Below are 19,455 nucleotides of genomic sequence, written 5' to 3' on the forward strand. Positions count from 1 at the left end.
AAACTCCGTTAAACAGTTTTTGCTGCAAGAATTGCATTCAACGCATCTGGGTATAGTTAAGATGAAATCATTAGCAAGAAGTTATTTTTGGTGGCCAAACATCGATAAGGATATAGAAGACATGGGTAAGCGATGTGAATTATGTATCCAGTGCAGACCGGACACAGCAAAAGTCCCTATTTCACCATGGAAATTGTGTTCGCGTCCATTTGAGCGAGTGCACATCGATCATTTATTAAAAAAAAGAATTCTTGATTGTAACGGACAGTTTTTCAAAATGGGTAGAAATCTACATGGTCAGCTCATTGTCAACGAGAGAATCAATAGAGAAACTTGAAGATTGTTTTGGTCGATTCGGAAATTGTGATGTTTTGGTGTCCGATAACGGTAGATCTTTCACGTCAGCGGAATTCGATGGATTTTGTAAGGAGAGAGGAATACGGCACTTGACTTCTGCGCCATACAGCCCATGTTCAAATGGTGCAGCAGAAAACGCAGTCAAGACATTCAAGAACTCTTTCAAGAAGATGCTTGTGGATAGCTCCTCCCGTGGTAAGTCGCTTACTACACTGATGAATAATTATCTTCAAATGTATCGAGCTACGCCGCATTGTACTACCAACGAAACTCCATTCAAATTAATGTTCGGGCGTGAGATGAGAACAAGATTTGATTCCTTTGTGGAATGATAGTGTTGTAAGGCATACTGTTAAGACTTGGAAGCTAAACGATGATAAGAAGAACATTGTTTTCTCTGTGGACGATATAGTATATGCGAGAGACTATCGAAATCCTGACATACAACGTTGGATTAAAGCGAAGATTGTTCGAAGAAAAGGTGTGAATATCTATGAATGCTATGCAATAGAACTGGGTACGTTCATACGTTCCATGCTGAGGGTGGCTGGGTTCGATTCCCGGTGCCGGTCTAGGCAATTTTCGGATTGGAAATTGTCTCGACTTCCCTAGGCATAAAAGTATCATCGTATTAGCCTCATGATATACGAATGCAAAATGATAACTTGGCTTAGAAACCTCGCAGTTAATAACTGTGGAAGTGCTTAATGAACACTAAGCTGCGAGGCGGCTCTGTCCCAGTGAGGGGATGTAATGCCAATAAGAAGAAGAAGAAGAAGATGTTCATACGGAGGACTCATCAGCTGCTGCAAAATAGCTATGACGAATATGAAGTCGATGATTTTGATAGACGCGAAATTGTCGATAGAGATCAAGATCAAGTAGTTGTTCCTGATGATGAATATGTGTCGGCAGAGGATGATAATTTCGAAGATTCAATTCCAGCTCTACCACAACGAGGCCATTATCGTGAGGATGGAACATATGTCACTAGAAGCAATAGAATGGTGCGCATTCCAAACCGGCAATAGCTTACAGGGAAGATGTGATGTCGCGTGTTCCACAACCGTGGTTACCCTAGTAGGTCAAGAACTACTGTTGTATAGCAACTTCATAGTTACATTAATTGTTGATTAGAAATAAAGAATCATTCTGTATTTTCCGTCAGTCAAGTTGGGTGTACTTTTATTTAGTCCGATACAGAATAGTTAGAAAATCTAACAACCACCGGTTGGGTGTAAAGCTTGATCCACTGAATTTGGCCGCACGAAATTAGACATTTCTTTGCCGAAAAAGTTCATAAAAAGGTGGGTCAGGTTTTATTATACAGGGAATTTAATAAACTTTGAAGGAAAATGCATTTCGGATGAATTCTCGGCCTTTTCTCTCAATACCACTCGTTATTTTTTGCACAGTAGAACGGTCAACTTAATCTGTCATTTTTTCACACCACTTCTCCATACAAGATGGTTTTCTGATTGTTTTGCACCATTTCATTCATTATCATTCGGTTCATACCATTCCATTACATCCTGTCTGTAATGGCAGCTTGTTAAGTCAGGCCAAAGCAACACCGGACAGTCGTGTGATTGAATGGATGGCAAAAATCGCTTCTGAAGGCACTCCTCTTTGTATATTTGCCCATTTATGGTCGCTCCAGTGATGAAAACTTTAGTTATCTTTCCACAACTGCAGAAGCTTTGACATACCATCAATTTGTGGCAAATCTTGCCTGCATATACATATTTGAATTTTCCTGGGGCATTTCCCTTCCGTTTGGCAAGGTAAAACTTGTGTCCGGGGAATGAAAGTCAGATTTAATATTAATTTCATTGCTCATCAAAATACATCAATTGTATTTCGTCAGAACTTGCTCGCCCAGAATTCTTGCGCGGTATTTTTCAACCAGGTTCTATTTCAGGGACGCTTACTGACATCATACGACTTGAAACCTTCACGCCGACAGATTATTTGAGCTGTGCTGTACGGCGCAGTGATCCTTTTCGCTAAATCACGCAAGGAAATCCCAAAATGGTTCCGAACTGCTTTGCAGACTTTCACTTGTTATTTCTGGTCGTATGTTCCACTTCTACGATTGTTTTGTTCCACGCGATCCAACAATAGTGTTTCCCGATAACGTTTGACAGTTTTTACAGTCAATTTCGCTAATTTTAGATACTTTGAAATTATACCTCCTGACCATGTTGGATTTCCAACATGAGTGTGCAAAATTTGTTCCCATCTCTCGCGTTCCTTTTTCGATAACTTTTGAACGTAAGCATCAATACTGATGAAACTTTCACCATAAATTAAACAAACTTTCCGCAACGATGTGATGTATTTTACTTCTCGGTACGGCTACCAGTAATTGGAAAGAAACGGCCAAATACTAAGTGGATCGAACTTTATGCACATCGTTGGTTAAGTCGTGTACCTTCATCAGCGGGCTGGCTTGCCCAGGTTTCGGTTGCAGCTTCGATGAAAGATTGGCGGGTATTGGAAAAGGGGCCAACCAGCCAACGATGGCCGAGAAATAGGCTTCGAAGATGGCGAGTATTTGGCTTCGAAGATGGCGGCGAGTCGGCTCTGCGACTGCTGCGTAGAACAACCACACTCATCAAATGCTTTAGCCAAGCAAGTCTTTGGCACAGCAGAGTGTGATTGATTCACCGTGCTGGGGTCATAGAGTGTGATGTTCTCGATAATAAACAATGTGGGCTCACTTCACTGTGGATATACAACAGTAAAGCACATGTGGGTGATTGGGCAAATCAAGCATACGAAACAGTGGCGTAGCCAGAAAATTGGTGAAAGATATTCAATTTGCAAAAAAGAGCTAACCGCGGTGGAAGTTGGTACTCGGATTCTGATGACTTTTCCGCAAACATGACCAATCCTCACGGAATCCAAAACTAAATGTACTCGCGTTTTAAAGGGCACGACACTCAATACGGAAGCAACGTACAACTGTCATTTTTATTATTTAAGCTTTGCTGCGTAGCAGCATGCATGGAATAATAAAAATGACAGTTGTGCGTAGTTTTCGTTTTGAATGGGGTGCCCTTGAAAACTCGAGTGCTTTTAGTTTTGGATTCCGTGAGGATTGTCCTTAAGTGGCCTTGTTGTGTAGGGGTTATCACGTCTATCTAGAGAGCAGGAGGTTGAGGGTTCAAGGTTCGAGTTCCTTCAAGACACGTGGATTCTTTTTCGCAAATTTCATGACAATTTGACCATTTCGAAACATGTGCTGTGCATCTCGTATGCACAGCCAAGATATTTAATAAACAAATGATTTTCGTACGGCCGAGTTGCCGAATAATGTTCAATTAGTGAACAAAAAATCTTATGAGAAAAATGGCACCGAATGCTTCGAATTCTTCGATACAGATCAATATTTTTTGGCAAAACTCAATACCCTGGTGCACTCCCTGTTCAAAAACTTCCAACAATACTCCATAAATGAACCGTTTGTTTGAGAAACTGCATATGTAACATTTTTGGCCAAAATGAAATTTTTATATATTCTGAATCCTCGTCCAAAAATACGTATTCTGGCAAAAAACACGAAAAAAAATTTTTTGTTCAGGAATGTATGAAATTTTTTTCGTTTGTTTGAGAAACTACATATGTCCACGTACTTTGAAGAGCAATTATGGAGTACTGGTTAAATTTTTCGCACTGAAAGTGCCCCAGGGTGTTGAGTTTTGCCAAAAACTATTGATCTGTATCGAAGAAATCGAAAGATTCGGTGCGAGTTTGTTCAAAAACAGTTTTTTGTTGTTTTCTCGAAATAGTGTAAAATGGACTTATGCAGTTTCTCAAACAAATGATTCAAATGCTTCTCAAAGTGCGTGCACAGCACATACAGTGAGTCCAAAAAGTATTCGTCTAGCTGTATGTTTTCTAGAAAATGTCAAATATAGAATCTAGTAAGCTCAAAAAAATAAAACTATCGATTACATTGTGTAGTAAATGAATCAATTCATCTTTATTGTTAAAAATCAAACAGAAAAATAAAACAATAACAATAACAAAGGTAACAAAACATAGCAATTCATTAAAAACGGGCTCAAAAAGTATTTGTCTTCTCAGGTTTAGCGCGCTTTTGAAACGAAAACAGGAGTTGTAGAATGGAATTCAATATTTCGTTGGATTCCCCTGTGTATGGGCTATGACGGGCTGTAGTTCTTGTGGCATGGAACTGACCAAATTAGCCGTCATGGGGGACGGAATATTCTTCCATTTTTCTTTCAACACTAATTTCAATTCATTGTTGTTCGATATATGACTTTCACGAATTTCACGAAAAGTTTGTCGTCCAGAACCTTCCAATGGAGTTAAATTGGATTTATATCTGGGATCTGAGGAGGCGTTTTGAGTTGATTGGGGTATTATAGAGTAGCTACAGCTTAGTACTTCGGGCTGTGTGCTTGAGGTAATTATCACCCCGTAAGATGTATGTTCCCTGTAAGCCCAATTTCTCAGCACTGGCGTTCAAATATTCTTTCAAAATGCGGATGAACATTTTGTGATACATAATTCCTTCAATAATGTGAAATTTTCCCACACCGGTTGCGCTCAAGCACCTCAGAGATCATGACGGAGCCCCCACCATGCTTTACTGCTCAAAAGAGATTCTGCGGCTGTATCTCAATATTCCTTTTCCGCCATACCATACATCGGCCATTTGATCTAAATATGCTGTATTTGCTTTCGTCAGTTAACATGACTTGATTCCGAAAGTCATCCTTCTTCCAGCGATATTTTTAGCGGAAATCGAGCTGTTTTTGATAATTTGATGGCTCACTTGAATTTTCTTCCGTGATACTCGCCCATTATACCCATACTTTTCACAGGTATTTCTGTTCGTATTGGTTCATATCTGAGCACTTCTTCTCTCCAACTCGCTTGCCTATATGGGAGAACTCGTTTTTAAGGATTTTTTTTGTATTTTCCGCGCAATAAATCGTTCATCGTTATCAGTTTACCATCGCTGACGACCACTCTGTTAATTGTTTTGATAGATTTTTGAGGCGCTGATGCGATCAATCACCAATTATATGGTTTAATTCTTGCTACCCTTGGTCTTCCCACATTTCTTGCAAAGTCATAAGTCAACTTGCACTAATTATGCAGGCGTAGAATTTTTTTTTCAATTGGGCTCATCTTTTTACTTTTCCCACACATGGTGCTTCTATTTCCCGCGCCAAGTTCAAACAAAACAAAAACATTATTTGATCTGTCATTGAATATTGACAAAAATGTTGCTAGACATCACTACATGCGAATAAAACTATTATATTCGTGTTTCACACGATTATTTTCTGAATAGACCAATACTTTTCGAGCGAGCGAAATTGACGAAATTTAGAAATTCTCTACATACCAGAAAAAGTAATTGAAATTTCTATTTGTTTTTTAATAATAATCATGTGTTGATAAGTTTTCTACCAAATTTAGAAGAAAGTTTTCAGATTTCACTTCTATCACGCCTAAGTTTTACATTTTACTAAAAAATATGCAGCTAGACGAATACTTTTTGGACAAAAGATATTTTAGTTACTAGATAAAGATTGTCGCTTCGGTTCCCTTTGTTTTGCTGTCCGGAATATGTTGGGTACCAAGCTGTCAAATCGCTTCCCTATCCTAGCCAGCAAAAGATGTTACGGACAGCGACGACAGCGACAATCTTTATCTGGTAACTAAAATATCTTTTTTTTGACCCACTGTACATATGTAGTTTCTCGAACAACCGAAAAAAAATTCACACATTCCTGAACAAACATTTTTTTTATTATAAGGTTAATCCTTTCATATGCAAGATAACTTATCAACAATTTTATGAAATGACGTGTGATCTAGACAAAATTTATCTTTTGGTGTATGATAATAGTTTTAAAACTATTAGATAAAACTTTTAATCTTTAAACTCTGAATATAAAATATTTCCATGTAATCATTCGACCATAAACATTGATGAATACCTTAATGAATTAAAAATTGGACAAGTTTGTATTTGTATATCTTGAAATATTGTTTGATTAAAAGTTACAATGAAAAAAAAATGGAAAAGCATGTTCTTAGCGTATTCATGTTATCAAATCTGTATCAGGTATCTCTCTGTTCTAGAATATGAATGTTTAACTCAAGTTAAGCCTGGCAAATCCAATTTCTTCTATCACTTATTTGTTTGTCACTAATCACGTTTGAGATGAAGTTTTGGGAGTGTGCAGAGCAATCGAGCGATCACCGAAGTGTTTGGATCTGCTTCGTGCGGGTGAGAATAAGCTTAGGCTTCTCCCATATCACAGTAAACTTACGTTGCTGTCAACGACATCGCCACCGGGAACACTTTCATCTGCTTACTCCCAAGCAAATATTCGGCAGTGTTGTTCTGCTTCTGCTTGGCAAAAAATCCGTAGTATATTCCGATCAACGCCGACATTCCCATCATCGCAAAAAATATCACATAATCGATTGTATTGAACCACAGTCTGGTTTGCACGATTTCCTCCGGTGGGCTTTCCATGGTTATTAAGTGCACTTTTGAAAAAATACTACGAAAATACCTATTCTGAAATGCACCACAACCGAAAACTATCACCGACTGCACGCTGCACACACGTTGCGTTCCGCTTAGAACATCTTGTCAACTAGCAGAACTACGCACGAGACTAACCACGATAGCCTAAATGATTTGATTATGCGGGGATTATTTTTAGACTGGACAAATCTCATCTATCCGCGGACGGAAGGCGTAGGAATTTCGCTCTTTAGTTTGATAGAATGCGTTCTGAATTATCTGCGAAATTGGCCACCGCCACCACGGCTTCAGGAGAAGTTCCTTCACTCGACTGACACAGAAGCTGCAGATGAGCGTCCACTTTAACGAGATATCATTTATAACAGGGGATACAAAAGACGCGAGATTAGGTACTTCAACGGTCGGTAAACGACGGCGGTATCTTTTGGGACTATCCTTAGCTTAGTTTGTGGGTGTATTCGGGTCAACAACGCGGGGAAATGTATTTGAGCTTGAAATCCTATTCAATGTACATGATTGTGAGAAATTTAAATACCAATTACTATTTATGAAATTGGAAATCATGATAGGTTATCCTGGGGCTGGTTTTGCCCTAAATGGGAAGTAATGCTATTGTAAAAGCTATAAGGAATCGAGAGTCCGAAAAAAGAAGAAGAATACAGAGTGACATTCATTGGATAGGTATAAACATTAGCTTTCCGGGACAAGGTGGCGTATTTTGTAGATTTGTTCATATTCCATTCCATTGATAAGATCATTGCTCTTTTAGGTTATTTCGGTTGCTAGCAGGATCGTGGAGAAATTTAGGCAGCGCTAAAGCAGAACAAACTATGTTACAATTAAATCTTTTGCGATGAGATCTACTTTTTGTTTGTAATAAGCATGTATCATTAGCTACTTTTTCAAACGATGTGATGATAGCATTTTGTACTTATTTTCCATTTTACGCATAACGGCTTTCGTATACTAGAGATCAATTAAAATTTGCAAACTATTCTAAGAATCGCAATATGTAGTATGTACGTTGATCGTGCCATTGTAAAACTGGAAAATGTGACAAAAGACGACCTGATTTAGCACTGTTCGGGTAGGGGATTGTAATAATCGTGTTTTTATAATGGAGGTGTGCTGATCCCATGTCACGTAGTGTGTCATGCACATTACAGACGTTGTTTACCTTCGTAAAAGCAATATTTACCATGAATGCAGACGGTAGCGTGTAGTGATAATGGTACGAATGATAAAAGATACGAAAGTACAGTAGCGGACATTACTTTCTCATCCTATTATTTTTTTTATTCATATTTAATAACCAAAGAAGATACATCTGTATTTTCGATCTCTTAATTTTTGCCTGCAGATGGCGAGTGCGAGCTTCTTGGTTCGATCTAGGATCAGGAACTCTAGGATTAGCATCTCTACTGGGCATATTGTGTCATTGTAATTATCACACAAGATTTAAATCCATGCAAAGGGGAGTGGCAAGCATAGCAATCATACAAACAATTGTGATAATGAGAAGCCTGAATAGAATACAGGGATTGAATCATAAAGAGAATGAGCAAGTCTCAAACTTATCATCTATGTATACATATACGATATGTAGCATCCCGCGAGAGGCTTTTTTCGCAAGTTTTCATCATAGAGAAGTGATTCGGGAGGCTATACCCCATGGTAAATTTCTTTTAGAAAGTTCCAAATGCGGGAGCACTGGATTTGAAGCTGCATTTCAACTTGTTCTACACAGCTGTGCAGTAATCAACACGAAATGAGCGAAAACAAAGCGAGAATCACCATTTTTCTGTGGGGGCTGCCTATCCGATTCTGTTTTTTCGCACTTGTCTACTAGTTTGATAAATTTGTTATCATGGCTTGTTATGATTCGGAACAGTTTTTGCCTCTCTTTTATCGTTGTTCGTTGTCTATTGAGAGCGATTTTTGAAAACCCTGATAGAATAGCACTTCATTGTTTCTCAACATGCTTGTTTTCTTCGATTCACGATGAAAATGTATCGAATTAAAGGGCGTATAGTTCTTTAACGAAATTCTCCAAAATTAAAATAAAACATGCATAATAGAAGTGTTAAGTTAAACCATAGGTGAACTTGAACTAACCATGTTGAATGGCGAACGAATTTTATAATTTTTTCACTTATGAGGACGGATTTCAAGCATTTTTGATGTCCGCTACTGTATCTGAAATATTTCGAACTTGTAGTTGGTGAGTAAACGTGGATGTTTATACGTGGAAATGTTGGATGTGGAATAGGATGACGACGATGACGTTCATAGTGAGATGAATGTTGGAAATTGTCATACGCTAAATAGGCTACTGTACCAGTACAGATAGCTCAGGAGAATGAGCTTAATGTTTTTGGAATATTTATTGAATGGTGATACCAATTTCGAATGGAGTAAGTTAATTGATCAATTTTCCGACTATGAAGTATAAATAAAGATATATTTAAAAGAAATATAAATCTATACTTTAAATATAGAATAAAGTTTTGTCCATACAAAATCACGTGTGCTAATTTATTCTTAGTTTTGTTTTTGTTGGTTTATCCATCATATATTTTATTTTCTCAGACTAAGCCTTGAGTGAGCTGTTCAGTGAATGAAAGTCTTCTCCATTCAGTTCGGTCCATGGCTGCACGTCGCATTCACGCAGTCTGCTTTCAACTGATTGATCGCTGTTCCCGTCGGATCGCTGTTGAGAACATTTTTACCGGATTACTATCCGACATTGTGGCTACGTACGCGGTCCACCACAGTCGCCCGATTTTCGTGGTATGAACGATGGATGGTTCTCCAAACAGCCGATTCAACTCGTGGTTCATTCGCCTCCTCCACGTACCGTCTGCTATCTGCACCCCACCATAGATGGTACGCAGCATTTTCCTTTCGAAAATATCAAGTGCGCGTTGGTCCTTCACGAGCATCGTCCAGGTCTCGTGTCCGTCTAACCATCGGTCTAACCTACCAGAGTTCCAAATATCATGTATTCGTAGGCACTAGCGAAGCTGCGTACTCTTGTGCGACAAACCTACGCACGGTGGACAAATACGGAGAATCAAACTGCTGTCCGATTGCCGCTGAAAGCATGGTCGATTCGCGTGCGTATTAGACACACGGTAGTTGAAGTTCGTAAAAAATATGAGATCTTGGTTTCTAGAGTAGTTTCCTGGACAGACTCCAGTAGAGGTGTGCGACTGTCCGAAAACCGATGGCGGCGGCGGCGTTTGTCAGAATTTTAGTCGGCGGCGGCGGGGTTTTCGGCGTCTCGCCTAAAGCCATTTTAAAAGCCATTTTATAACGTTCTCGAAGATTTTTTTTTCATTTTTTCGGGATATTTTCAAGACGTCAACGGGAGCATCTTTTCCAGATTTTTTTTCCAAAATAGGGGGATGACGGGTTCGGCAGGTTTTGTTTTATTATTGTCAGGGGTTTTCTTTATTACTGATTATGCTCAAATTTGACATAAACTTTCTTTGCATACCGTCGTCGGGGGTGACAATGGGTCAAATGGGGGTGAGAATGGGTCACTGTTTCAAGTACTTAGAATGCTTGGAGAAAAGATTGAATGTATCTGTAAGCAAGAAGACTAAAATATAAGAGACCTTTTGAACGATTTTGCTATCCGACCTCCACGCTGCCGGTGAGAGCGATGACCCATTCTCACCCCCAGACCCATTGTCACCCCCGATGGCGGTATCAAAGAATATTGTGGCCAAATTTCATAAAATTTGGTAGACAAAAACCCCCTTGACAATAATAGAACAAAACCTGCCAAAGCCGTCTTTTCCCCTATTTATTATTGGAAATTATTTTCGAATTTTCCACAGGGACTACTTTGCAGCTCTTTGTAATTCGCAAGGAAAATTGCTTGGAATTTCAGGGGAAAATAATTCAAAATTTGCATGCGAAACTTTTCAGAATTTTCATGAGAAATTGTTCTAAATTTTGTACTCCAGAATACTCAACAAAATATTTTGGCAAATTTACACTGACCATTTTTCGGAACATCCACGGGAGACTCTAAGGAGTTTTTACGGGAAACTCGCTGAAGTTTGCACCAGAAATTTTCAGCGGGAATTTTAATTTTTTTAAATTGCCATGGAAAGTTCTTCGGAATTTTCCAGAATTTCTACAGGGTGACTACTACCTGGAAGAATTATCACGCTATGTTTAAAGGCAACTATTATGCAAAGTGAATGCACCTCGGATGTGAAGCCGTTAGATCATAGTTTTTGACCTCTAGTTTAAGGATCTGTGTCGATTAAAATATTTCATCGGTGAAATTTTAACTTTTTTACTATTTAAGGTAATATTTTTAACCTAAAAACCTTTTCTGATTTTTTTAAATTTTTTGAAACAATTTATATAAAATCCAGGTAATACATTTTTTTCCTGGTGCTTTAAGAAACATTTTCATATAAAAACATTTTTCATATGATGAAAATAGTAGAAGTTATATTAAAATTACTGCCAGTCTTAAATGTTATTACGGTTTATTATGAATAGATCTGGAGCCTTCCTTAGCCGTGTGGTAAGTTACACTGCTACACTGCAAGACCATGCAAAAAGTGGGTGAGTTCGATTCCCGGTCTTGTCTAGGAAATATTCTCGCCTTCCCTGGGCATAAAGTATCATCGTAGCCTCATGATATACGAATGCAAAAATGGTAACTTGGACTAGAAACCTTGTAGTTAATAACTATGGAAGTACTAAATAAACACTAAGCTCAGAGGCATATGTCAGAGTGGTTGATGTAATGCCAACAAGAAGAAGTATTATCAATTTTAAGAACATAATATCACTCTATAGCATTTCAAAACAAAAAAAGTTAAAACTACGCACTAGTTCAAAGTAGTATTTATGTTCTGTATTTCAAACTTGATTGAACCTCAATGGATGTCTGCATTATGTGACCACTGTTATATGCTACCACCGTGAATAACAGTTTACTTGCATACTGTTCATGGTTATCTGGCACTTTGTAGTTTTGCTAGATAGTATAGAAATTTTTGTGGATGGCTTCCGTTGTTTGCTCCGTATACTTTGTAAGGCCTCCCTGTGATGCGCTCACAAAATTCAAGAACATGGAATTTCAAAATAAGAAATTTTTCGGTGATTGGTAGCCCGGCTGCTATCCAACTGTCACAAAAAGCTCGTATGGCATCTGAATAGAAGTCCAACAAACTAAAACAGCAATCAACTACCTGTGGTAGACTGTCCAATACCTTGTAATAATTTCCTTTCAAAACACCCCGTTTTACTGAAAGACTTCGGCAGTAACACCCAGTGGAACCAAGTTGAGCGTGATGAGTTGCGTTGACCTCTGTTATCCAGACTTCAGATTTGTCTGGATGGTTTTTGTGCTACAGGGCCGAAAATTTGGTAGACCAATCCCACCAGCTAATGTAACGCTGCAGGGGGGGTTTTGTCTAAAATTGTGTCATACTCTTCTCCTTCCAGAAGATGATTATGAACACAATTGAAATATAATCGAGCATCTTCCTTGACCTGTCCAGCGTTAAATTCTATTTCTATGGTAACAAGTGGTACAGGGTTGCTGGTGTTTTAATAGACACGTATGAGATAGCAGTTACACAAGAATTCGCTATCGAAAAATGAAATATATGTTCGGTATCAACAATATTTCTAGTATAACTTCTGCTACTTTCATCATATGAAAAATGTTTTTATATGAAAATTTTCCTTGAAGCGTCAGGAAAAAAAATGTAGTATACCTGGATTTTATATAACTTGCTTCAAAAAAAAAAAAAAAAAAAAATTAGGATAGATTTTCAGGTCTAAACTATCTCCTTAAATGGTAAAAAAGTCTAATTTTCACCGATGAAATATTTCAATCGACACAGATCCTTAAACTAGAGGTCAAAAACTATGACCTAACGGCTTAACATCCGAGGTGCATTCACTTTGCACCGTGATATCAGAGAATTTCTGTCACAATCAGGGAACTTTTAAACATCTAAAAAAATTAACAAATTTAAGTATTGAACACGTATTGACAACAATTATCAGAGAATATCTATCACAATCAGGGAACTTTCAAACATTTAAATCAATTAACAAATTTAAGTATTGAACACGTATTGACAACGGACCAGATCTTTACTGTACGGCAAATCCTTCCTACTACTCGCAGAGAAAACAAAAAGACGAACCCCTGAAAATGTTCGTGAAGCTTCGCGAGTCATTCGGGTTAATTTGCAAAAAGTCATAAAACAACCTTGGAACATGTTTCTCACTAATGTTCGAGCAAGAACACAATTGTTTATTGCTATTGTGTTTATGTCAAGTCAAATTTATCTATTTTATCTATCTATTGCAGGAGCACAGGGTGCTCCCTCATGAAAATGTTCGGGGAGAAATCGCTTTTCGGGAAAGAAAAACAGCCTGGAGAATGATAACCATTTTTCGCTCACTTCGATTGCCGCCCTTTTTTTTCGTATTCGAGTCTTTTCGTGGCACCATGAATGCGAATGGTAGTAGCTTATGTGGACTAAATAACTTGACGCTTTCATACAGATAGCGTGGTGGTGTGGCTAGAGTAAGCGCATCGCTACAGCTATTATTGTTACTATTCTGGGTTCGAATCCCGGCGCGGCCATACAATTTTGTAATTGTTCTGCGATAATTCTCGCGAAAAGTGAGTGACAGGTAAAAGAGATAAAACGAGAAAGGATTTGCATCTAATAGGCAAGATTTTCGTTTATCTTCCCAGGCTAAATCTGGAGAAAGATTGATGGGTGAAAGATGATCCTCAATATAAACAACGAAAAAAGGTTCTCCCTTGGCCCGAAAAACGCTTGTTTTGGTCTCATTGAAACGAAAAGTCGAAACCCTGTGTATGAGTAGACAATAGCGAAACTGCGTACTCTTATGCGACAAACCTACGAACGGTGGACAAATACGGAGAACCAAACTGCTGTCTAATTGCCGCTGAAAGCATGGTCGATTCGCAGACTGGAACTGCAAGCGTGCGTATTAGACACACGGTAGTTGAAGTTCGTAAAAATATAAGATCTTGGTTTCCAGAGTAGTTTCCTGGACATACTCCAGAACAGCATTGTCGAGAATTAAGGCCGATCTTCGGAGTTATCGACAGTTCGTGTCGTTTAGAGTCACCGACTGACGGTGGGTAACGACAAGAAGCAATCCAGTGCATGAGGCAACAAAATAGGACAGCGGTCCATATTTATACCATGACAGTAAGTGGTTTCAAAGACCAAGACTCCCATGGGTACTGGACAGCGAATGACCACGTTCAAGAGATTGGCCAACTTCCACTTCTGGAGAGATTTGTACATCCGTCTTGCAACACAGTCCGTATACCCTGCTTGGAATCTACTGCAAAATGCCACGGCGTGCGCTTTGCGGTTCATACATAATACAGACGAGATACGCCGGATAGTTCCAACAACCCGAACTTCACGCAACGGAAATTGCTATATTTAAACAATGTTCCATTGTGAGTCGTATTCGGACGAGATTGTCGCATTATCCACCAAAGGCACCCTCCACTATCATCAACGCTACAATCACGGAAATGCAGAACAGTAGCCAACGAGATCCGTCAGTTGTTCAGTTATCCGAGACTTCGTATGGTAGTCAAGAGAATCAACCGCGACTTCGTATACTGCAATATTCGGCGAGTGAGACCAGCGATTCCATTGATGGCACCCCTTCAACAAGCGCGTCTAGCTCACTGGTATACAAAAACAAGGTAGGTTCGTAAAGAAAATGGCAGTTCAAAAGTGACGAGATTGCTATCGCAGTATGAACGAATGCAAAAGTAGGCCAAATTGAATCGTAGAGCGTTGGCTTGCTTCGTCTTGAGCAGCGATAGCAGTGACGTCAATGGTTTACAACGAAAATTGATGTTTACATACCTGTCGATAGTGCCTTGATTTTGTATGCCGTGATCCTGCTCAAGATGAATACAAACAGGTGTTGTAGTATGCCAATTTCATGATTCAGCCATCTTGGATTTTTATATGGAATAGCCACCGAGTGTGTTTATGTTTTGCGCTTCAAATTCGCGGTGTAAACGATGGATGATTCTCCCAACAGTTGATGGAATTCGTGGTTCATTCGCCTCCTCCACGTACCGATAGCCATCTGCACCCCACCCAAGATGAATACACAGCTAGGTGTTGCAGCCTGCCCAATTTATGGACGAGAAGAAGGCGGGGGTGAAAAATTCATTTTCGGTGCAAAACATAAACAAACCGGCTGGCTCTCCCATACTAAAATCCAAGATGGCTGAATCGTGAATTTGGCAGATTGGAACACCTAGTGGTGTATTCATCTTGACCCCACCATAGATGGTACGCAGCACTTTCTTTTCGAAAACTCCCAGTGCGCGATGGTCCCCCACGAGCATCGTCCATGTCTCGTGTCCGCTTAAAGAACTACCGGTCTAATAAGCGTTTTGTAGATAGTCAGGTTGGTACGGCGGCAAACTCTTTTCGATCGGAGCGTTTTGCGGAATCCAAAGTACGTCATGGAGGCTGAGAGGTTGGTGAACTCAAGGCCTGTGAAGTATTTGCCACTCATTTCGAAAGAGACAAAGCACTCACGCTAAACCACTTCTTGGTGCTGAGTTCTAAATCGAAACTGTGTGAAGCAGACCGATATAACTTAGAATCAACCAATCGATCCGATACGTAAGGAAATCCTAGGGAGATCTTGAGTGATGATCAACTTCCAACTGGAAGTATTCTGGATGCGGTGATTAGTAGAATACTTGGAATCCAGAAATTTAGCAACGGGTGACTTAGTGCTTGTCGCTGACCTAACAAAGCGCAACGGATGGGGACGAGAATTGTCCTCCTGATTTCACATCCTATTGTACAGATCAGATTAGGGGCGATGATATGACCGATGACACGCCTGGCACCACATGACAAGGACTGTGGAATTCCGGAAGGTTACCGACGTTAGCACACTTCTCCCGGGGGAGACTGTTAGCACCTTAAGATAGATAGTGGAGGGCACAGTGAGTATAATACAGTCGAGATTCGCTGATTGAGATTTTAATACTTGGGTCACTTTTTAGTTGGGCCTCCGCTGGTTAGGTTATGGCCTAACTAAAAAGAACCTTACGTCGAAATTGAATGTAAACACAGAAGACGGGAATGGGCATCACTGGAAATCATTTGTGATGTTCAAAATACACGTGTTCAAATGGCTGTCAGTTGACCCAACTAAAAAACGAATTCGTTAGTTGGGTCAAGGTTGTGGCTCAGCCAGCGAATCCAGACTGTAGCAGTGTCACCAAGTGACAAAATTGGAACCGAATCATCTGTCAGTTCCATACAAATGCGCGTGTCAAACGAGCATGAGCCTATCAAGCGTGACACATGGCGTTACTCTTCTTCTAGAACTGTAGTGGAGGGCAAGAATTGGTGAATGAATAAAAGCAAGCCACGATAGTAAAGAAAGAAAGGTTGATTGACTTTGAAAACTCTACTTGGCATCGGAATCGATGGTAAGTGCTAGGTGTTAGTATAACGTTGATTCACACAGATCTGCACAATAGAAAGGTATAATTGAATAAATATTTATATATATTTATTATACAAGCTACAATCTCGAATTTATTTTCGACCTGATGTTTACTCTGCGACAAATCTTTGATAAATTCCGTGACTCTTTGTCCGGCAAAGCTCATTAGGCTAATTCATGAGACGCTGGAATGGCCCAAAACGAGCGTCAGGATATCTGGGGAAACATCCGATTCGTTAGATGGATTGAAACAGAGAGAGAGAGGGAGAAATGGGTCGTTTTGACAGAAACGAAATTGGTGCGTTTTGACAGTTTTCCCATGGGACGGCACGCAAACGTATCCATTGTGTTTGACCCTAAAGAGAGAAGTGAGAAGATGAAGTGAAAAGCAAGAAGTGAGAAGTGAAAAGTGAGAAGAAAGAAGAAGAGAGAAGGGAGAAGGGATAAACAAAAAAAGAAAGAAGTAGAAAGTAGAACAGACTTTTCACTGTTTACTTCTACTTAATTCGGCCTAATGACCATTCGGCCTAATAGCCGATACAACAGGATTAGAACATGATTAGATACCTTCCCTCTAGATACGCCTGGTTTTTGTAATTAAACGATTAACGAGTTATCGATTTGTTTTTCTCTTGACTGTTGATTGCTTCCATTATTTCATTTATTTAGTCTACATCTAATTTATTTATTTATCATCAGACTAAGGCCGGAGTGGCCTGTGCTGCACATAAAAGACTTCTCCATTCAGCTCGGTTCATGGCTGCACTTCGCCAACCACGCAGTCTGCGGAGGGTCCGCAAGTCGTCCTCCACCTGATCGATCCACCTTGCCCGCTGTGCACCTCGCCTTCTTGTTCCCGTCGGATCGTTGTCGAGAACCATTTTCACCGGATTACTGTCCGACATTCTGGCTACATGCCCGGCCCACCGCAGTCTTCCGATTTTCGCGGTGTGAACGATGGATGGTTCTCCCAACAGCTGATGCAACTCGTGGTTCATTCGCCTCCTCCACGTACCGTCCGCCATCTGCAACCCACCATAGATGGTACGCAACACTTTCCTTTCGAAAACTCCCAGTGCGCGTTGGTCCTCCACGAGCATCGTCCAGGTCTCGTGTCCGTAGAGAACTACCGGTCTTATAAGCGTTTTGTAGATAGTCAGTTTGGTACGGCGGCGAACTCTATTCGATCGGAGCGTCTTGCGGAGTCCAAAGTACGTACGATTTCCTTCCATGATGCGTCTCCGAATTTCTCTGTTGGTATCGTTATCGGCGGTCACCAGTGAGCCCAAGTACACGAATTCTTCAACCACCTCGATTTCGTCACCACCGATACAAACTCGTGGTGGGTGGCTCACATTGACCTCTCTTGAGCCTCTTCCTATCATGTACTTCGTCTTCGACGTGTTGATGACTAGTCCAATCCGTTTAGCTTCGCTTTTCAGTCTGATGTAGGCTTCCTCCATCCTCTCAAAGTTACGTGCCATGATATCAATGTCGTCGGCGAAACCAAATAACTGGACGGACTTCGTGAAAATCGTACCACTCGTGTCAATCCTCGCCCTTCGTATTATTCGCTCCCAAGCGATGTTGAATAGCAGACACGAAAGACCATCACCTTGCCGTAACCCTCTACGGGTTTCGAAGGGACTCGAGAATGCCCCTGAAACTCGAACTACGCACATCACCCGATCCATCGTCGCCTTGATCAACCGTATCAGTTTATCCGGAAATCCGTTTTCGTGCATTAGCTGCCATAGCTGGTCCTGATCGATTGTATCATATGCGGCTTTGAAGTCGATAAATAGATGATGTGTGGGCACGTTGTATTCGCGGCATTTCTGCAATACCTGACGTATGGCGAACACCTGGTCTGTGGTAGAGCGTTCACCCATAAATCCCGCCTGGTACTGCCTCACGAACTCTCTTGCAATTGGTGTTAGTCGACGGCATAAAATTTGGGAGAGTACCTTGTAGGCGGCGTTCAGCAATGTGATTGCGCGGTAGTTGCTACAATCCAGCTTATCGCCCTTTTTGTAGATGGGACACACGACACCTTCCATCCACTCCTGCGGCAGAACCTCATCCTCCCAAACCTCTGTAATCACCCAGTGCAGCACTCTAGCCAGTGCTTCACCACCGTGTTTAAACAGCTCTCCTGGTAGTTGGTCAACCCAGGGGCTTTGTTGTTTTTCAGCCGACCGATCTCCTCCTGGATTTCCTGGAGATTCGGAGCCGGAAGTCGTGGCGTCCTGAGCGCGTGCTCCTAGGTTCATTACCATACCGCCACCGTTGTCTGCCATATCGCCATTCAGGTGCTCTTCGTAGTGCTGCCGCCACCTTTGGATCACCTCACGCTCGTTCGTAAGAAGGTTTCCGTTTATGTCCTTACACATATCAGGCTGTGGCACGTAGCCCTTACGTGAACGGTTCAACTTCTCATAGAACTTTCGTGCGTTGATAGCGCGGTACAGTTCCTCCGTCTCTTCACGGTCTCGATCTTCCTGCTTCTTCCGGAAAATCGAGTTTTGTCTGTTCCGCGCCCGTTTGTATCGTGCCTCGTTCGCCCTCGTGCGGTGTTGCAGCAATCTCGCCCATGCTGCATTCTTCTCTTCCACTAACTGCTCACATTCGCCGTCATACCAGTCGTTTCTCTGATCCGGAGCCACCGTGCCTAGTGCAGCGGTTGCGGTGCTTCCAATGGCGGATCGAATATCTCTCCAGCCATCTTCAAGAGATGCTGCGCCTAGCTGCTCTTCCGTTGGAAGTGCCACTTCCAGCTGCTGCGCGTAGTCTTGGGCTAGTCTACCGTCTTGTAGCCGCCCAATGTTAAGCCGCGGCGGACGACTCCGACGCGTGTTGATCACCGTCGAGAGTTTTGAGCGCAGACATACTGCGACGAGGTAGTGGTCGGATTCAATATTCGCACTGCGGTAAGTGCGTACGTTCGTGATGTCGGAGAAGAATTTACCGTCGATTAGAACGTGGTCGATTTGGTTTTCCGTTACTTGGTTAGGTGA

The 19,455-nt window shown here is 40.9% G+C and overlaps 1 protein-coding gene across 1 annotated transcript in view; it reads right to left on the reverse strand.

The window, feature by feature from the left end:
• LOC134204270 (sodium-coupled monocarboxylate transporter 1-like) overlaps positions 1 to 7,210 on the reverse strand; it is a 36,788-nt gene extending 29,578 nt beyond the window's left edge. Inside the window, exon 1 of the mRNA XM_062679094.1 lies at positions 6,678 to 7,210. Within this exon, the coding sequence (XP_062535078.1) occupies positions 6,678 to 6,886 (209 nt within the window). The 5' untranslated portion in view covers positions 6,887 to 7,210. The remainder of the gene's footprint in view (positions 1 to 6,677) is intronic.
• Positions 7,211 to 19,455: the final 12,245 nt, after the last annotated feature.

Source organism: Armigeres subalbatus, unplaced genomic scaffold (genome assembly GCF_024139115.2).
Source record: "Armigeres subalbatus isolate Guangzhou_Male unplaced genomic scaffold, GZ_Asu_2 Contig491, whole genome shotgun sequence".
NCBI lineage: Eukaryota > Metazoa > Arthropoda > Insecta > Diptera > Culicidae > Armigeres > Armigeres subalbatus.